The following is an 18,794-nucleotide window of genomic DNA, read 5'->3' as shown; positions in this document are numbered from 1 at the left end:
ATTCGTGCGGCAACGTACCTGGTGCTGTGTTTAGGTTCCGTGGCACATTTAAATCATCTGACGTTGAAAAACATATACGATTGAGTTTACGTTACGTGTGCTTTTGTGTCAATTCATTCAGATATGTCACCTAATATTCATAATGTTTTGGTGTGCAGGGAAGCAACTTCAGACTCAATTTCAACATTTGATTCGAATCCACTGTAATGCATTCTTCCTGGCGTTGCAACAAATAATTCATATTGGCACAGTATATGTAAAACATGGCTGGCCTAACAATTCAAATCAAACAATTTATTTTAGTAAATGGTTTTGTTTTTTTATAAATATTAACTTACTATATTCGTACCTTTTCGCTTGCATACCTTCTGTGTGGTTTTTGATAGTTAATTAATTCATGCTTTACATAAGTCCTAAATCTTGTACTTCGCTAGACCAATTAATTGGAACCCCATTCATAGTGACAACATATCTGTTTGAAGATTTCAAATAGCACTCGGATTATGTGGAAGAAGCTGAGTTTCGGAAGGATTCGGAGAAAATTTTTCTTTTTGGCAAGTCAATGGAAAATGTATCCAAACTTTTCTACAATCCAAACATGTTTTGGATCATGTAGTAATCTAAGTTTGATCATTTAGTTTGTCGATGACTCATACCAGAAGTTACATTTTAAAACGTGTTTTATGGTGCCGAATGAGTTATTGACAAACTACTAAATTATCGAACCTATATTACTAAATGATCGAAAACATCCTTGCTATAATCCATAACAAATTACACTAAGGTAAACAACGATTTTTGATTCCCTGACACATTATTGGCACAAGTATGCTGATTTAGGTAACACCAGCTTTGTCACGAGTAATTTATCAAATTTTGTACAGGAGTTTACCTGTAGATCTGAGTGATCTGATAAATAAGTTTAGTTCAGTTCAGTATAATATATACAAAAGCAAATTAAAATTAATCAACTTTAATCAAACCTTCGGTTAATCACTTCGAAATTTTCTCCATATGAATAAACGCAACAGTATCGAATTTGATCCGACTTAATAAAATCTGAAGAGAAGATTTTATTAAGTCGGATCAAATTTGTAAATTTTAGTTGAAAAGTGGTTAAATATCAATGACAAAAACGGAACTGCTCATCAGCAAAAAATGAATTCTTATCTATATGATGAAGAATCATACTATTCCAGAAGGATTCTGACTTCAAAACGGGAAACACTCGAAAACTTGTCATTTGACCAAAATTATGGATCATATTACCGAAGTTATGGATCATAATCACGATAAAAATTGCGCAAAATTGTATTTTTTATGGATTAAAATGTAGTTTTCTATGGATAATTTTTAAAACATTTATAGATCATTTGTCATACGCTCATGGGAAAATAGCAGGAATGATATTGTTTTTCTTGATCATGTTTAAAGGTACATACTTATTTTCCAATTATTTGATTTATTTTTTTTAACTTAGTTATGCTTAGTTATAGATCTTAAAATTATTCTTTATGGATAAGCCTGAACTATTTTATGGATTTAAGGTAGCGTTTTATGGAACATTCAGATGTTATTTATGGATCGTTGTTGTGCATTTAACGGTACAAAGTAAGGGCTGCCTTAAACAAATGTGAAAAATAAGCCCTATTTAGTTGTTGCGAATAGGGTTTAGAGCTGTGATCGGGTGCTGAACTTCTTTCAGCAGGGTAGAAATCCGGTATGATATTGACCAGCTAAAGCTGAAATATATTTCAGTTACAATAAATTCATGACACATTATCTTACTTAGTACAATTTTTCAGTGCAATCACTACTTTAGCTCCTACTCCTAATCAGCAATCTTGTATGGCTTCGGCTACGCCGGATCGGTTTGTTACAGGTTTATTTGTAATTTATGATGAACTTCTTAACTCTTCTTTATTTCGGTTCACACAAAGCAACTTGTATTGTCGTTGGACTTTTAATCTTTGAACCACTCATGTTTCCAATTCTACTCTCATTGCCAGTCTATCCAGATATTACTAAAGCGTAGCAAGGGAAGGTAGTTTCAACATTAACTAAATTTGGTTGAACCAAATGTTGCAAAATAACATCGCAACATTCTCCCACCCGTAACAGAATTATTTGAATAGTTTTGATACCAAAAAAACTAAGCGATTGTTTTGCCTCAACTCTATACACCTTTTGAAACTTGGTTTGAATCATAACCATACGCGCACCAGCCTAATTGACATTTAAAAGCGATCAGTTTATTTACTTCATCCGCATGAACTACGGACGGTGCCACTAAATGTGCATCAGCTAAACCTATCAAGAGACGTGGCTTAGCATTTAAGTAATTTGGAATTGGAAGTTTATTCGAATGACGGATTGTTGTTGAATCAAAAGTTTGGAGTGGTAAATCTAGCCGATTAACTGTAGAAACATTGTTCAACGAAAACTGATTTGTTTTACCTGTTTCAGAAATTCCTACAGTTGTTATTTTAGACATAGTTTTTCTAACTGTACCATCAATCCATTTTAGGTTTACTGTACTGCAATCCTCTTCTACCCCTAGTTCCTTTGCAAGTTTTTGTTCCATTATTGTATGCGATGATCCTTCGTCAATAAAGGCAAAAGTATCGATTTTCTTCACTTTGCCATATAGCGATACTGGGATGTATTTCAGTAGGTAGCGATCCTTACTACTCACATCTATCGTACAACCACTGGTTGACGGAATTTCATTGATCGTTAAGTGTAGCATTGGGTGGTGCTTCAATTGACAGTTGTCAATGCCACAGCTTCTAACAGTCCTGCATGGCCAAGGCAGATGACGATTCAAGCAGCAAGGACAAAGTTTGCCTTCGTTTACAATCTCCCAACGTTCACTCACGGACATCGAAGTAAATACCGAGCAAGTGAGAATCCGATGATAGTTCCCTTTGCATACATAACAACGCTTACGTCGTTCCCTTCGGCTGCTATTTGACGATGGTCGATATGATCTTCTCTCTTCATCACTGTCGTAACTGGCACTGTGTTCATCCCGTTGAGTATCCAGATCAAATGTTACGTTGGATGTAACTTGACTGGCCGCCTCTACCAACTTAGACATAAAGCTGCTAAAGGTAGCAATAGTGACATCGTTAAATTTTCGCTTGTCGTAGGCCCATTGCAGCTTCAAGTGTGTCGGTAGTTTGTTTACCATCTCATGAAGAAGGCATGGATTGTTTAAATGAGATTCCAAACCAGCAGCAACCATGTGATCCGATAAATTTCGAACCTCTAATCCATACGCTATCAACGAGTCGAGATCGTCGTTTTTCGGAGCTGGTGTGTCGTGAATCTGTTTAATGAGTGTTGATATTAGTAGTTCGGGTCTACCGTACAGTAAACGTAGTGTATCGATGACCTGAGACACACATTCAGGAAGAAGTAGTTTGCTACCGACGGCTCGACGTGCTGGACCCTGAAGACACCTCTGCAATCTCATTAAGTTCTCTACGTTAGTGAAGCCACATGCTTTGGTAGAATTATTATAACAGCTAATGAAGATCGGCCAGTCTTCAGGTTTTCCATTGAAAACAGGTAAGTCAGATGAAATCACCTGACGAGCAAACATCTTCTGCAATCCCGATTCCAACCCCATTCTATCGTTTTCGCTTCTGCAAATTCCATCAACATCAGGTTTGTTCACTTCGGGTGCGAACAGCTGTTTGGCGCTCATATCGGAATGATTTCGTTGGACATCAATACTAGTTTTCAATGTATTAAAGTGCTTCTGTAGAATATCGAAGCGTTTGTTCATAGATATTCTCTCGGTGTTTATCTCATCTTGCAACCGTTCCAAATCAAGAGTTGCGTGAGTACCTGATCGTGATGACGTACAACCATCGCATCTCCAGCTATGATATGGTGTGGAATTATCCATCTTTGTACATTCGCTATGGTAATGGTTTTCACATTTGGTGCAGGTTAAGCACTTTGCCAGTGGAATTGGTAACTTGCATTTATCACATTGCACTTCCATTGGATTTTGTTTGACGATATAAATTCGATGAAAAATTCTTTAGTGTTGCGAATAGGGTTTAGAGCTGTGATTGGGTGCTGAACTTTTTTCAGTAGGGTAGAAATCCTTTTTGATATTGACCAGCTAAAGCTGAAATATATTTCATTTACAATAAATTCATGACACATTATCTTATACAGTACAATTTTTATTGCAATCACTACTTTAGCTCCTACTCCTAATCAGCAATCTTGTATGGCTTCGGCTACGCCGGATCGGTTTGTTACAGGTTTATTTGTAATTTATGATGAACTTCTTAACTCTTCTTTATTTCGGTTCACACAAAGCAACTTGTATTGTCGTTGGACTTTTAATCTTTGAACCACTCATGTTTTCAATTCTACTCTCATTGCCAGTCTATCCAGATATTACTAAAGCGTAGCAAGGGAAGGTAGTTTCAACATTAACTAAATTTGGTTGAACCAAATGTTGCAAAATAACATCGCAACATTATATTATATATATTAGACTTATATTAGACTTGTATAATATGTTTGTCAACCCTTTTGAACGAGCGAGAAAGGCATCATCACCGCTAGGTGGATTAATCTGGGTTTTTATGAAATTCTTGGAGGTGTTTTCAAAGGGATTTTCGGAGGAATTTATAAGACAATTCATGGTGGAAGTTCGTTAGCAACATCTGGATCAAATTCCTAAAGATTTTTGGAGGAAGTCACGATGGGAATTGAAAAATATTCCAACGGACTATCTAGAGGCATTCCCCAAAAAGTCCTGGAGGAATTTTCCATGAAGTTACTGTCCAAATCAAATACTTCATTGTTTCAGAGTAATTGTCAAGTCAAGTTAACGTTCAGCCGGATTGAATCGCTAGATGAAATTTCGGAGGTATTCTCGGTGGAATTTCTTTCCAGCAGGAATTTAAAAAAATCGTTGGGAAAATTCGAAAAAGTATCAGAAGAAATTTCCGAAGGAATATGTGAATGAGTTTCACAAATAAATTCCGAGAATTACTTGAAAAATTCCTCCGAAGGATATTTCAAAGGAATTCCTAGAGACATTTATTCGAGAATTATTCTAACAAGTTGTTAAAAAAAAACAAAAAAAAATGTGGAACATTTTTTCCAGAAGTTTCTGAAGGACTCCTGGAAGAATTTAGCAAAATATCCATGGAAGAGTTTCCAAGAGAATCTCTGGGGAAATTCCCAAAAGAATCACTGGAACAATTTTCGAATAAAAAAAATCCTGGATGAATTTCTTTTGAAATTCCTGAGGAAAGTAAATAAGAAGCATCTGGAGAAATTATTGAAGACATTTCCGAAGTAATGCCTGGAGAAATGTCCAAAATAATTTACAAATGAATCCCTGAAAGAATTTAAGAAGTAATCCATGGAGGAATTTATCAATGAATTATATTATGAAATTCTTAAGCAATTGTTGAAAAGATTCCTTTAAAAAAAATTGATGGAATTTTCGACGGAATTCCTGAAAAAAATGCCCAAAGACCTCCTAGAACAATTTTCGAAGGAATTCCTAGGTAAATTTCGAAAGGAATTTTTGGAGGGACTTCTGAAGTAACTCCTTAAGGGTGTCAGGCCATTAGGCCGAACAGTCATTAGGCCGAAGCAAAAAGTGAAAAATGAAAAATTCTTCCTTCATCTTACTTCTTCTTCTTCTCCCTTCTTGCATCTTCCTTCTTCTATCTTTCTTCTTTTTCTTTCTTTTTCTTTCTTGTTTTTTTTCTTCTTTTTCGCTTTTCCTTCTTTCTTCTTTCATTTTCTTTGTTACTTATTTATTCTCCTTTCTTCATTCTTCTTTCTTCAGTCTTCTTCCTTCTTTCTTCTTCATTCTTCTTTCTTCAGTCTTCTCCCTTCTTTCTTCTTCGTTCTTCTTTCTTCCTTCATTCCTCTTCTTTCTTCCTTCTTCCTTTATCCTTCTTTCTACTTCTTTCTTTTTGCTCGCTTCTTTCTTTTTGCTCGCTTCTTTCTTTCTTCTTGCTTCTTTCTTTTTTCTACTTCCTTCTCAATTATCCCTTCTTTCTTCTTCGTTTTTCCTTCTTCGCTTTGTTCTCCTTTCTTCCTTATTTTTTATTCCTTCTTCCTTCATTCTTCATTATTCTTCCTTCTTCCTTCATCTTTTTTTCTTTCTCCCTTCTTCCTTTTTCCACCTTCCTTTATTTGTTCATCCTTCTTCCTTCCTCCTTCTTCCTTTTTCTTTCTTTCTTCTTCTTTCTTCTTTTATCATTCTTCCTTCTTTTTCCTTCTTTCTTCTTTTTACTTCTTCTTCCTTCCTCTTTCCTTTTTTTCTTTCTTCTTTCTTGTTCTTCATTCCTTCTCTCTTCTTCCTTCTTTCTTTTTCGTTCTTTCTTCTTCTTTCTCCCTTCTTTATTCTTACTCCTTCCTACTTCCTTATTTTTTCTTCTTTCTACTTCCTTCTTTCTTCTTCCGTTCTACTTCTTCCTCACTTCGCACTATTCACTTCTCACTCCCCACTTCTCATTCGGCCTAATGGACATTCGCCCCAATGACCCTTCGGCCTAATGATTATTCGACCTAATGACCTTCGGCCTGATGATCCAGCATCCTCCTTAAGGAATTCTCGAAATAATTCCAGGAGGAATACCCAAACTCCTGGGATAATTTCCGAAGGACTTTCTGGAGGAATTTCTTGGAGGAGCTTTCATATAGAATTTCTAAAAGAATTCCGGAGGGATTCAGTGAGGAAATTCCCGAAGATATTTCTGGAATGACTTCATCTTCGAAGAATTTCATGATATAAGAAACATTTTCTTCTGCTCAACACAGGATAAATTCCCTTTTACTTCGGTGAAATTTATTACATTTTTCCTAGGAAATTTAATAGATTCACCCAGATAATGAAGGCAATAAAAAAATCGCGACGGTGATCCACACCGCTGCCCGGCGCACACCGGGCTGTAATTCGCCATCTCAAAGAGTGATGAAGAATCATCAGGTCCGGATGTGGTTGGTTATCCCATGATCAAAAACCTGTCTCCCTCCGCCAAAATCCGGTTTCTGGACTTGACTTGATCAACCAAGCATGGTCTAATTTTTTTCCGGGCGAGTGGCGGAAAAGCCTCGTTGTATCCATCCTTAAGAACAACATTCCCTCGGGAGATGTCACAAATCAGTTGGCCTTGGGGTCACCTGGACCAGTTTCACTGTCACAGCCTTCCAGATATGTGCAGCATCTTCTCTGCCGGAGCATCCGCCCGGAAGGCGATATAGAGGAACGTGGCAAGGTAGAGGAAGCGCCCAGTAAAATAAACATGGATGGGGCTACACTTACCAAGGTCATTAACAAAGTTATGACTGGAGAACATTGGGGTCGGCTATGCCGGAGGTATGGAGCCGATGGTCACAATGCTCACACATGCAAGGCCTCACCGAGATGTTTGATCTGCGCCCTTGGCGTAGACAACAAACATCCGACAGGTGGGCAGATCTGTCCGGCCTTCAGACGGACCTAGACCGTAACCAAGCTAAATATCAACAACAGTTAGAAAACGAGAATAATTATTAAAGACTGATGTTGCTCTGCTTTCCGACGCGTTCCCCTGCTGCGAACGACGAAGAGGACAGCAAAATTTGTCCCAAGGCATTTTGCCTTTTTCCAATGGACTTTCCATTCCATAAAGTTCTTCCGCAGCTGTCAAAGTTCTTCCGCAGGCTTGAAAACCTTCGAAGCACTGAAACAAAAAGCAGATATTTGGTGTTGTCATCGTAGTATGCCATGCGAAACGACGGAGAAAATGTATGAATTGACAGCTGTGGTAGTTTATAAATTGAACCGGAAAAGGGAAAGCTTTCTCTGGAACAGCAATACTATAGAATCTCGAAATGCATGTATGAAGTGCACCTTATTTGCGAGAAAGTGGTAAATCGCAGGTAGGTTATCAGGTAATCACAAAATCATAAACCAAGGATAATCCTGATCTACGTTACTTTTTCCTACTAACATTGCATCTACTCGTAACCGCTGTAGAGATGCAGATGATTCGAGAAGGGTTTTTTCAAACACATTCGTTATCGTCGGTTCGATTAGTTTATAATCAATCACGGAGTAGCAGCTACAAATTGCGCAGTTATATCTTTTCATGTTTATTTGGAAGGTTGAAAAAATCGATTGTTTCGTTACACAATTCATGAATGAATTCAACGAGAAACTCCACTAGACGATAACTAACGGACATGGGATCTTCAATGGGAATACTAAGACATGAGATAACAAAATAAAAAATATATTTTGCCCATTATCGTAGAATTCAAAGAAGTTTATTTTATTTCTCACTACATTTTCAATGGATTCTTTCTATCCAATATTAATGTTTATATTGACAACGTTCGCCGACTCAACTGGATGGGATACCGGTTCTCCTTGCACCTGACTTTGCCCTGGATTGACGTGCACTTGTGGGGATTGCTGTCCTGGTTTCTGTTGTCCTTGGTTCTGGGGTATTAGCCATCCCTGTCCTTGATTCTGAGAACCGATTCCTTGATTTTGTTGCCCATGAGATCCTTGTCCCTGCTGTTGAGCTCCTTGGCTTCCGTGTCCTTGATTTTGCTGTTGAGAACCATGACCTTGATTCTGATGGCCATGTCCTTGATTCTGTTGCCCGTGGGATCCTTGTCCTTGGATCTGAGGTTTTTGGGAACCGTGTCCTTGATTTTGTTGCCCTTGAGATCCTTGTCCATGGTTCTGTTGTCCATGCGATCCTTGTCCCTGGTTTTGAGGTCCTTGGGATCCATGTCCTTGGTTCTGTTGAGACCCATGGCCTTGGTTATTATGTCCTTGTCCTTGGTTCTGCTGTCCGTGGGATCCATGCCCTTGGTTCTGATGTTGTGAAGATCCATGTCCTTGGTTTTGTTGTCCGTGAGAACCTTGTCCATGGTTCTGTTGTCCCTGGTTTTGGGGTCCCTGTGATCCATGTCCTTGATTTTGTTGCTGTGAGCCATGTGATCCTATGCCTTGGTTTTGCTGTCCATGAGAACCCTGCCATTGGTTTTGCTGGTGGGACCATTGTCCTTGGGCTCCGTGTCCTTGATTCTGCTGCTGCGAACCGTGCCCTTGATTCTGATGTCCATGTCCTTGGTTTTGTTGTTGAACTCCGTGCCCTTGATTCTGCTGTCCGTGGGAAATACTTGGCCAGCCTGGAAGAGGACGCTGCCACTGGGGTCCTTGAATCGGGTTCTGCTGACCTTGGGTGCCCTGTCCCGGGTTTTGTGGTCCTTGGGGTACATTTTGTGGTGGGTGGGGGTCTTGCTCCGGAATGTGTGGTCCTTGCGGTTCGTCATGCGGTAGATCTTGTTCCCATTGAGGGGGCAGTGGATCCACTGGATCCTGTGGCTGTAGCGGTGGTAGAATCTCGGGATTGTTCTCAGAACTCTGTGATTATATTAGAAAAATTCATAAGATTTTGTCAACACCACAGACATTTATTGATACGTTACCTCTTGTTCAACTTCTTCGGATTCATCGTCGTTTTCTTCTGTTTCTTCATCTTCATCATCAAATGCCACTTTTCGTTCTTCTTCCATCAACGTTGCCGATCTTGAGTCGGAAGCAACTGCTTCAGAGCTTGATCGCACCATTTCGGATGTGTCGAGTGGTTTGGCAAAAATGAGTGCGCTGGACAAAACCAGGCAGAGCAGAAGTAGGACCCTCATGTTCAGTTAGTGCCACTTTTTGGTTCCAATGGATAGTGGTTGTCGATTGGATAGATGATACTGATTTCATCGATGGACCGACATGGGTATTTATATGTGATTGATGATAAGAACTAGTAGTACTCGATTCAATTTGCATGGGAAATCCACTGTGCGTGAGCTGTCTTTGGGAATTCTCATGATAATGGTAAGATATTAGTTATGATTCCGTTATCTTAGTCACGCATAAACAGTTTTGATTCATGCTGATGATCAGACATTTTCGATTTGTGGGCAAAACAAAAACATTGGATGTTTTAATTATGAATCAATTATTGAGGCTTTAGAAGAATATTCCCAAACATATATAGGCAAATCTATAGTTTAATGAAATCATACGAGGGTTTTATAGGATTGCTTTGTAAATATGTCAGTTTGTCAAAAACATTTTTTAAGATATTCTGCCAAACCTAAAAGAAATCTAAGTTAAAAATGTCGTTGAGTTCGAAACACGATCTAATTCTGCAAATCATTCATCGTTTTTTTTTCTATTTTTCTTAAGTGGGCATTATTTATTTTGGAGCTTATTCGAAATTTGATACGATTTTTACCCAAGCTCACAAAAAAAATCATTAGGGGTATACACTTAACGGCGTAGGTTGCTGCGTATCTGATTATAGAAATGTTTCACACTCAATCACTAGGGACATATTTCAAATCGCCTATGAAACATTTCCATAAACAGATACACAGCAACCTACGCCGTTAACTGAATCCCCCTATTATCTTGATTGTTTTTAGTGTTGTGGTAAGTTTGTCAAATGCACGAACTATGAATTACAAAGCAGAGTATTAATGATTAAAGCGTTCAATGAACGTTATTAATACTGATTTATTAAGGACTAGGCTGTCCATGATCGCATATTTGTAACATTTGCATTTTGGTTGATTTTGTATATCGTTGGTCAATCTTCCCGTCAAGCTCAATAATTTCCGGCTTACTACACATTACACAGAGAAACCAAACTATCCAAAATCGAGTGTGAAAGTATTCAAAATTGAGTATTTTACTAACACTGTCTTTTTGGATTGTTTGTTATTTACATTGTTGAGTAATTATTACTTAAATTGGAAGTTATCTGCAAAAACTTACCTTGAGTTGTTGCTTTCCATTAAAGTACCCAGAGCGAAGTGTTGACCTTTCACTACAGTTTGGCTGAAAAAACACTTTGCAAATCAGTCAGTCAGGAAGCATGTTCCGCAGAGTGTTTGCTGGAAAATATTTAGTTATCTGGAACTAAATACGTAAGGCCTTCGGTAAAACCAGCCAATTTCACAGGTAAGTAGTACCAGAGAACATATAAAATATCAAATTTCAATGAATATTGCATTTTCAGCGGAAGTTTGGCACGAAGACGAGTTGCGAGAGCAACTGAGAAGCAGTATCATGAAAAAAAAAATTTTTCTCCGAGGTGAGCATTTCGATACCGATTTGGTACGATGTATTGCATTTCAGTTTTGAATTATATTACCTGCAGGTAGAGTTTCCATCCCGGGACATACCGGGACAAAAAATCCCGGGATTTAGGGAAATTCGGGATTTCCCGATTCCCGGGATATTATTTTTGAAATCCCGAAAATCCCGGGATACCCGGGACAAAAAAATCTATTTCATTTCCGGTTTGCAAACAGTGTAATTTTTCTTCTTACAAAAGTTATTTGTTTGGAACGCGAAACCCAACTTAGGTGAAAAACTCATATTCTTATATTATTATATTATATTATTGTATATTACATTCTTATACCTTCCAGCAGACATGATTTTTTTCCAAATTCATTTATTTGGTAGGATCAGGCATGTATACAGAGCCAAGGTTCTTTGTGATGCACAATCGAACAGGAGAAGACATGAAAATATCGGAGATTAATAGAACACCTTCCCAAAAAATACTAGATTCCCCTATATCACTTAATGGAGGACTACTGACTGATACTTTTTCCCGCAGATATAGCTCTCTATTAATTAAACGACAAGTATCTACAGTACAAGATCAGCTACATTTATCTGGCGCCTGCGTTCTACCCATCTCCCGTCTACAGCGAGGTTGTGTACACTTGCTGATATTCGCCTTGCTAATCTCCTCGCGCCGCCCAACATTGAGTGAGTCTTCCTGAGCTTCGTGCCTCCTAAACAATGCTTGATCCAATTCATGTCCTTCCAATCGACGATCGAACAACAAACTTTCCAACACATGCGCAAATACAAGTGGTCCAATCCCGATGCTCTGCCTATTTTTTGTGTATCGCTTCGATCAAAATCAACTCTGATCAACAGGCTGCAATCAATTTGTCCAATTCTCGGCTTCTGCCAAAATCGTATACCAACTTCATTCGCGTGATCTATTAACCACCATTATCGTTGAATTATCGAGTTAATTTACGTTAAATTATCGAACTCCGATAATTGAGCTGATTCATCTTTATCGCACCAAGCGATTACGTCGAACACAATTAACTTTTGAAATCTGTATTTTCTGGCCTTTTTAAATTATGAACTTTACCTTTGAACATTGAATAAAATCGATTTCAAATAAAAAAATAAGTTATCTAAGGAAACATCGAAAAATCCCGGGATCCCGGGATTTCCCGGGATATACGTACAAGTTCATCCCGAATCCCGGCACAACGAAAATGGCCGGGAAATGGAAATTCTACCTGCAGGTCCATCCATCTTCAGTATATCCGTTTGGATTACTTGGGAATGTGCACACAGGCCAAGAATATGTATGCAACATGAGGGACCAGATGCAGCCGTTGCGGCACATATTCTATACCGCTGCCGGTTGGGCAAGTTCCGGACATTTTTTTTCTACATTTCGAGATGTGTAAAATGTATATAGTGTAGATAAATATTTATTGAAATAAAATAACGATCAATTCGTATCAATCGCATAAATAACATTAATCGAAGAAAAACCCACATTTTTTTTAAATTTTCCTGTGGAAATCGATTCTTGATTTTAAGTATTTTTTATTCAAACCGCAGTCTTTTTAGTACAGTTATTTTCATTCAAAATGAAGTCTTTAACAACTACTTAAAATTAAGTACCGTCAACTGGGGGGAAGATGATCATTGAGGTGAAGATGATCATTTGATGTGTCAGTCAAAAGTGCCAAATTTTTTTATGAAACGGTAGTCAACAATATTCTCCGTTCAAGTAATGTTACCACTAGGTAGAAATCCGAGTTTTTCGATTATAATCATGAAAATGTATTTTTTGAAAGAAAGAGAGAGATAGTTATAAATAACGCTATTTTCGTTTCAAATATTGACTTCGTACACTTCTTTACGTAGTAAATTCAACATTCATACAAATAACCTAGTGTATTTTGACTACTAGGTACTGACTACTACTAGGTAACTGACTACTACATAATTATTTTAGTAGAGCTGTCTTGATCAACTTCACCCCAAACCAGATTACTCAAAAAATGTGTGATAATTTGATTTATTTTAATAAATGCGAATGCATTTCAGAAAACTAAAGTTGTTGACTATTGCAACGTATAGCAGTACATGTTTTGAAAATATTTGCTTCGATTTAAAATGTAAACACAAATTGTTATTGCATGTTTTGTCTTAAAAATGATCATCTTCCCCCCAGTTGACGGTACTTAGCGAAAAACTAAATTTTGAGTGGTTGCACTTAGCTGTCAAGATGAGTGAAAATGACTTAATTTTGGATTGTTTCGAATTTCAGTGTAGCAAGATAGTAACGCCTATTTTACTGTTGTGGGATGCAGTAAATTGAGCTTGCTGAACGATTCTCAGGCTTTCTACGAAATGAACAAAAAATGCGAGTGTTGCAAATATGCGATTATGGGCAGTATGTATGCATGGCAATCAACCTTTTTTCCGAAAGACAATTCGCGGAATGTACCTTTTGACCGAAAATCATTCCGCGGAATGCCATTTGGCGGAATTCAGTTAGAATAATTATCATTGACATATTAACCGATTTCTGCTTAATTACAACCGCACTAAACTGCCGCTAACCACAAGTCAAGCACATCTGTATATGGGATCCATATACAGATGTGCTCGACTTGCGGTTAGTGGCAGTAAAGTTTAGCCCAAAAATTCAAACTAGATATTTTCTGTTTTTTTTTAATCGTAAAAAATGTAAGCCCAAACAACGAACTAGTCTCACAATTAACAAAACTGAATAAAACTAATATTCAGTGTTTTATTTCTTAAACCCGGACTTGTTTTTGTTTATTTCACAAAACCCGTACCCGACCCGATATTGTACTAATTTTTCAAACCCGAACCCGACCTGAACCATAGTCTGCTCGGTATAAAGCGACAGGAGTTGATGTCTTTTTTTAAAAGAACGCGTCTGCCCGGTATAAGGCGAGGGAGGAGAAACGACTTCGTCTTCTCGGTGTAAGGGAGGGGTAATGCCTCCTTTAAATGGATGCATCTGCCCGGTATAAGGCGGAAGGAGTTGATAATGCCTTCTTTAAAAGAACGCGTCTGCCAGAAATAAGGCGAAGGTAGGAGTAACGCCTTCTTTAAATGGATGCATCTACCCGGAATAAGGCGAAGGTAGGAGTAATGCCTTCTTTAAATGAATGCTGTTGACGCACATAAGGGCGATGACTTGGTTCCGATCATTGTCGGGTTATAATTGTAGCTTTGTCACGAACAGAACTTTCTCATTGGTAATGACGACACTAATCTATTATGTACGAGCAAGACGGACCAATTTATTGAACTTAACAACACTTAATATAACAACTGGACAAATTGTTTATTGACTTAATTAGTTCAAACTGCGCGCGAATTACAAACTGTATGTCGCTTGGACACCGAGTCTCAAGGACTATTACTGATTCTAGCTACTTTGGCGGTTTTATAGACGAACTAATGATAAAGATTTCTATATAGACAATAAGCTCAGTAATTTGTAACTATTGGATAACAAAGGTTTACAATATTTGGCGCGCAATACACATACGCATATCTCATTGCTCAGTTATGTCATAAGGAAGCTAGTTGGCTGCTACCAATTTTCTACAGTTCATCCTCTCTAATACGATATTCAATTCACCCATGAACAAATGCATTTGGCCGGTATAAAGCGAAAGGAGTTGATAATAAGCATATGCGGTATTTCGAAAAATTTCGTTTCAGGTGGTTCGAAACGAAATTCCGCGGAATTTCGCGGAATTTGAGCATGGCGAAATCTGATTTCTTCATTTCGTTTCGTTTCGTAAAATAACAAAAATTTCGCAAGAAAAAACCAGCTTTTCACGAAATTTAACGGAATTCCGCGGAATTTCGAAACAATTTTAAACTTAAACCATACTTTATATTAGCAAAAAATTTGGCTGCGCCGCTGAACTATTTTCAAAACTTTATGTTACATACATTTTTTTATTAACTCTTACTTTTTCTTCAATGGTTCTACATTCCAACTGGAACTTGATCTGGTTTTCAACTTAGTATTCTATTAGCACTTCCTCAGTGATTAATTGAAAACTTTTCTATGTCCGCCATTGCATGAGTATGTATCTTGTGTGGCAAGTACAATGGGTACACTATGTCCAGTGTGTCGAGAAAGTTTCCAACCCGAAAACATCTTTGACCAGACCAACAATCGAGCTCGCCATCTCCGGATTGGCAATCCTACGCCTTTGCTCGCATAGTTATTTGAGATGCTTACTACATAACCCCATTCCGAGTCGACAAATACGTATTTAGTTTTCTTCTATGAAACGTCTTCAGTATTTTGTTAGAAATATCTAACAGAAAACGAAAAGTATCTTTAACTATTCTATCCTATTTGTATAGAAGTAACCAGATATGAATCAGATCAGTATAAAATTGTCAAAGATGCAAAGTCGTGTCGTGGATTCCAAGGGGCCGTTTGAAGTCATTTTTCAGCGCCTCTTATTAATAACCGATTTCTTCACCTCCACTTCGGCCTCAAACCAGGTTTAGGGACATGGGTAAGCACCGCTTAAGTTTTTTTTTCCTTGTCGAGTATTTTTTAATCACTGTGACATTTTTTTTTATTTATTGTAATATATTCCTCTTTTTTTCTAGCCATGTCATTATGGCGTATCGCTATTGGGAGTGATCGCTATTGTTTGACTAACAGCTTCTCCCCAACACGGCTCAGCTTTTCGAATGAAATGCACCACCGAATTGGGATTTGTTCTATCAAGCTCAAGTGGTTCTATAAGACCTATGGTGAAGAACTTTTGTCTTATTCGAAAAATTTCCGGACAACGGCATAACAGATGCTCCGAGTCTTCTTTTTCTATGTCACAGAAACGACATACATCATTTTGAAGTGTCCCTATAAGCTTCAAATGATATCGTCTCGCACAATGACCTGTAATGAGACCCGTATAAGTGCTTAGGTTTCTTTTAGATAATTCTAAGATGTTGCGAGTCATGGAAACATTTGGAGTGATAAAGCGTTTCGATTGCCTGGCATTAGTTGCGTTCCTAAAATTGGTTTCTATTTTCATAAATTCCCATACCTTCATACGAAGAGAAGAAGTTGGTAAGCTGCAAAAAGGTTCCGATCCTGTAAACCGACTTGATGATCCTAGTCTCGCCAGCATATCGGCTTTTTCGTCACCATCTATTCCACCCCTAGCTGCACACATGTTTCTCATTAGTCAAGACAATTTTTGGAGGGACTGAATGCATTCCCAAACTTCTTTTGAAGTGCATGTTGCCGACTTTAGAGCATTCAAAGCTGCTTGGCTATCGGACATTATGCATATATTTGAGTGTCTGTAGTTCCTACGCAAACATATTACTGAACACTCTAGAACTGCGTGAACTTCCGCTTGGAATACGGATGGCCAACTGCCTATGGGAATGGATATGTCTATCCCAGGGCCAGTAACTCCTGCTCCCACTTGGTTGTTCAATTTTGAACCGTCAGTATTTAAACGTAATTGATCCTGAACAAAGTGTTGGTCCTCCATTCAACCATGTATTGCACCCAGGATCAATTACTTTGAACAATCTATTGAAATTGTACTTTTTCTCCATCCAGTCTTCATTGTTTATTACTAGGGAGTTTATACTGAAGTTTTTTAGAATGCTAAGATGACCCTTAAGGTCACCTCCTAAGAGGTTTTCGGATCTTCTGATCCTCAAGGCAATCTTTTCAGCTTCAAATTGTACAATTTGATGCAGAGGAAGCATGTACAGTAAAGCATTTAGTGCACTCGATGGTGTACTGCTCATTGCACCTGTAATTGAGATAGTAGTTTCATCTGAGCATTCTTCTCTCTCGTCTTTGGCCACCAGACCAACGAACCGTAGGTAATTCTTGGTTTTACTATAGCTGAATATATCCAATGGATCATTTTCGGCTTAAGTCCCCATTGCCTACCAAAAGTTCGTTTACTAATCCATAGAGCATTTGTCGCATTATTATTGGCGTGTTCTAAATGCATGTTCCAGTTAAGTTTGCTATCAAGAACTACGCCAAGAAATTTGACTGTATTTGAAAGTTCCAATCGTGTACCTTTCAATATCATGTTGTTCAGTGAGAATTTCCTCCTACGCGTGAAGGGCACAATAGTGGTTTTGGAAGGATTTACACTCAATGCTTCTCTATCGCACCACGTGGGGACCGCTTAAGAGTTAAGAAGGCCCTAAGGAATAAATTGACTGTAAGCACATGACCGGCATCATTATTGGAGATGAATTGGAAATTTCCTAAGCAAGTGAAAAACTTTTTTTTATTCAGAGTAGATTACACCCAGTTCTTTTTTACACGGTTGGTTTTTACTCGATTACAACCTTTAGCGTCAATGAAACTTTGAGTTAACCCTATGAAAAAATTTAAAACAAAATTAAAGAAAATTCAGGTGAAATTAGGTTTTTAACGAAATTTAAAAGCAACGAAAAATCAAACAATTTCCATATTTTCATATACTTACTAATATAAAACTGAACTGATTGATCAGATTCGGGAGAACACGCTCCATGTATTGCTTTGAAAGCCGCACAAATCCTGGGGTATTGCCTTATTGCCAATTGTATTTAAACGGGATCGAGGTGATTTATCACATTATAACTATAACTATTATTTATCTTATTATAACTCTATTTATCGCAAAACAGTTATTTGACTTTGAAAAGTGAAATCGAAATTCCGTACATAATATAAAACCAATTTAATAAAAATTCCGCGAAAAAAAAATTAAATTTCGTTTCGTTTCGAAAAATTTCGAATTAAATGGACCCTGATTTCGTATCGTTTCGAAGACTCAAAAGTAAATCTATAATTCGTTTCGTTTCGTTTCGAATCAACATAAACATTTTAAATTTCGTTTCGTTTCGTTTCGTTAGGAAAAAGTGTGTTATCGCATACCCTTAGTTGATAATGCCTTCTTTAAAATAACGCGTCTGCCCGGTATAAGGCGAAAGGAGTTGATAATGCCTTCTTTAAAAGAACGCGTCTGCCCGGTATAAGGCGAAGGAGGGTGTAACGCCTTCTTTAAATAAATGCATCTATCTTTAAGTGAATGCATATAATCCCTTCATTACATCTGCCCCATCCGCGAGATATTATAAAGGATTTGTAAGGGACAATTGAAATTTTGAAAACTACTTCTACATATCCTGGGAGACCTGCGAAATGTTTAGCCGCGAAAATGAAGTCCGCGAAATAGTTTTCGGCAAAATGTTATACAATGGAGGACACAATGACTTTTGAGCGGTGGGCTGTTTACTAAAAATGAACGCTTTTTCATACATCGAGTTCGTTCTAAATAAATTTCGGCACCGCTCAAACGTCAAATAATAACCTACCTTCGCCTTATTCTGGGCAGACGCGTTCTTTTAAAGAGGGACCAATAAAGGTACCAAAACGTCGGATAAGAATTAATATTTTAGCTGGTCATCAGACTGCTTAGCCGATAAACACTTCAACAATTCTCGTTTAACTTTTCAAAAGGACCTAAGTAACATTTTTTTCATGAATTAATTTGAGTACTGCAATCAAAAGCTTTCATGTTGTTCTGTTGATTGCGCTATTCAAATTAATTCATGAAATAAATGTTACTTAGGTCCTTAT

At 37.7% G+C, this 18,794-nt stretch overlaps 1 protein-coding gene across 1 annotated transcript; it reads right to left on the bottom strand.

Moving 5' to 3' along the window:
* Window positions 1–1,652: 1,652 nt before the first annotated feature.
* Window positions 1,653–4,138, bottom strand: LOC134215063 (uncharacterized). The gene is made up of 2 exons (XM_062694318.1): window positions 1,796–4,138; window positions 1,653–1,742 (listed from the first exon to the last, which is right to left on the bottom strand). The coding sequence occupies exon 1, from the start codon at window positions 4,013–4,015 to the stop codon at window positions 2,177–2,179; it is 1,839 nt and encodes a 612-aa protein (XP_062550302.1). The 5' UTR covers window positions 4,016–4,138; the 3' UTR covers window positions 1,653–1,742; window positions 1,796–2,176.
* Window positions 4,139–18,794: the final 14,656 nt, after the last annotated feature.

Source organism: Armigeres subalbatus, chromosome 2, assembly GCF_024139115.2.
Source record: "Armigeres subalbatus isolate Guangzhou_Male chromosome 2, GZ_Asu_2, whole genome shotgun sequence".
In the NCBI taxonomy this organism is placed as follows: Eukaryota; Metazoa; Arthropoda; class Insecta; order Diptera; family Culicidae; genus Armigeres; species Armigeres subalbatus.
This window is presented reverse-complemented; position numbering and strand designations above follow the sequence as displayed.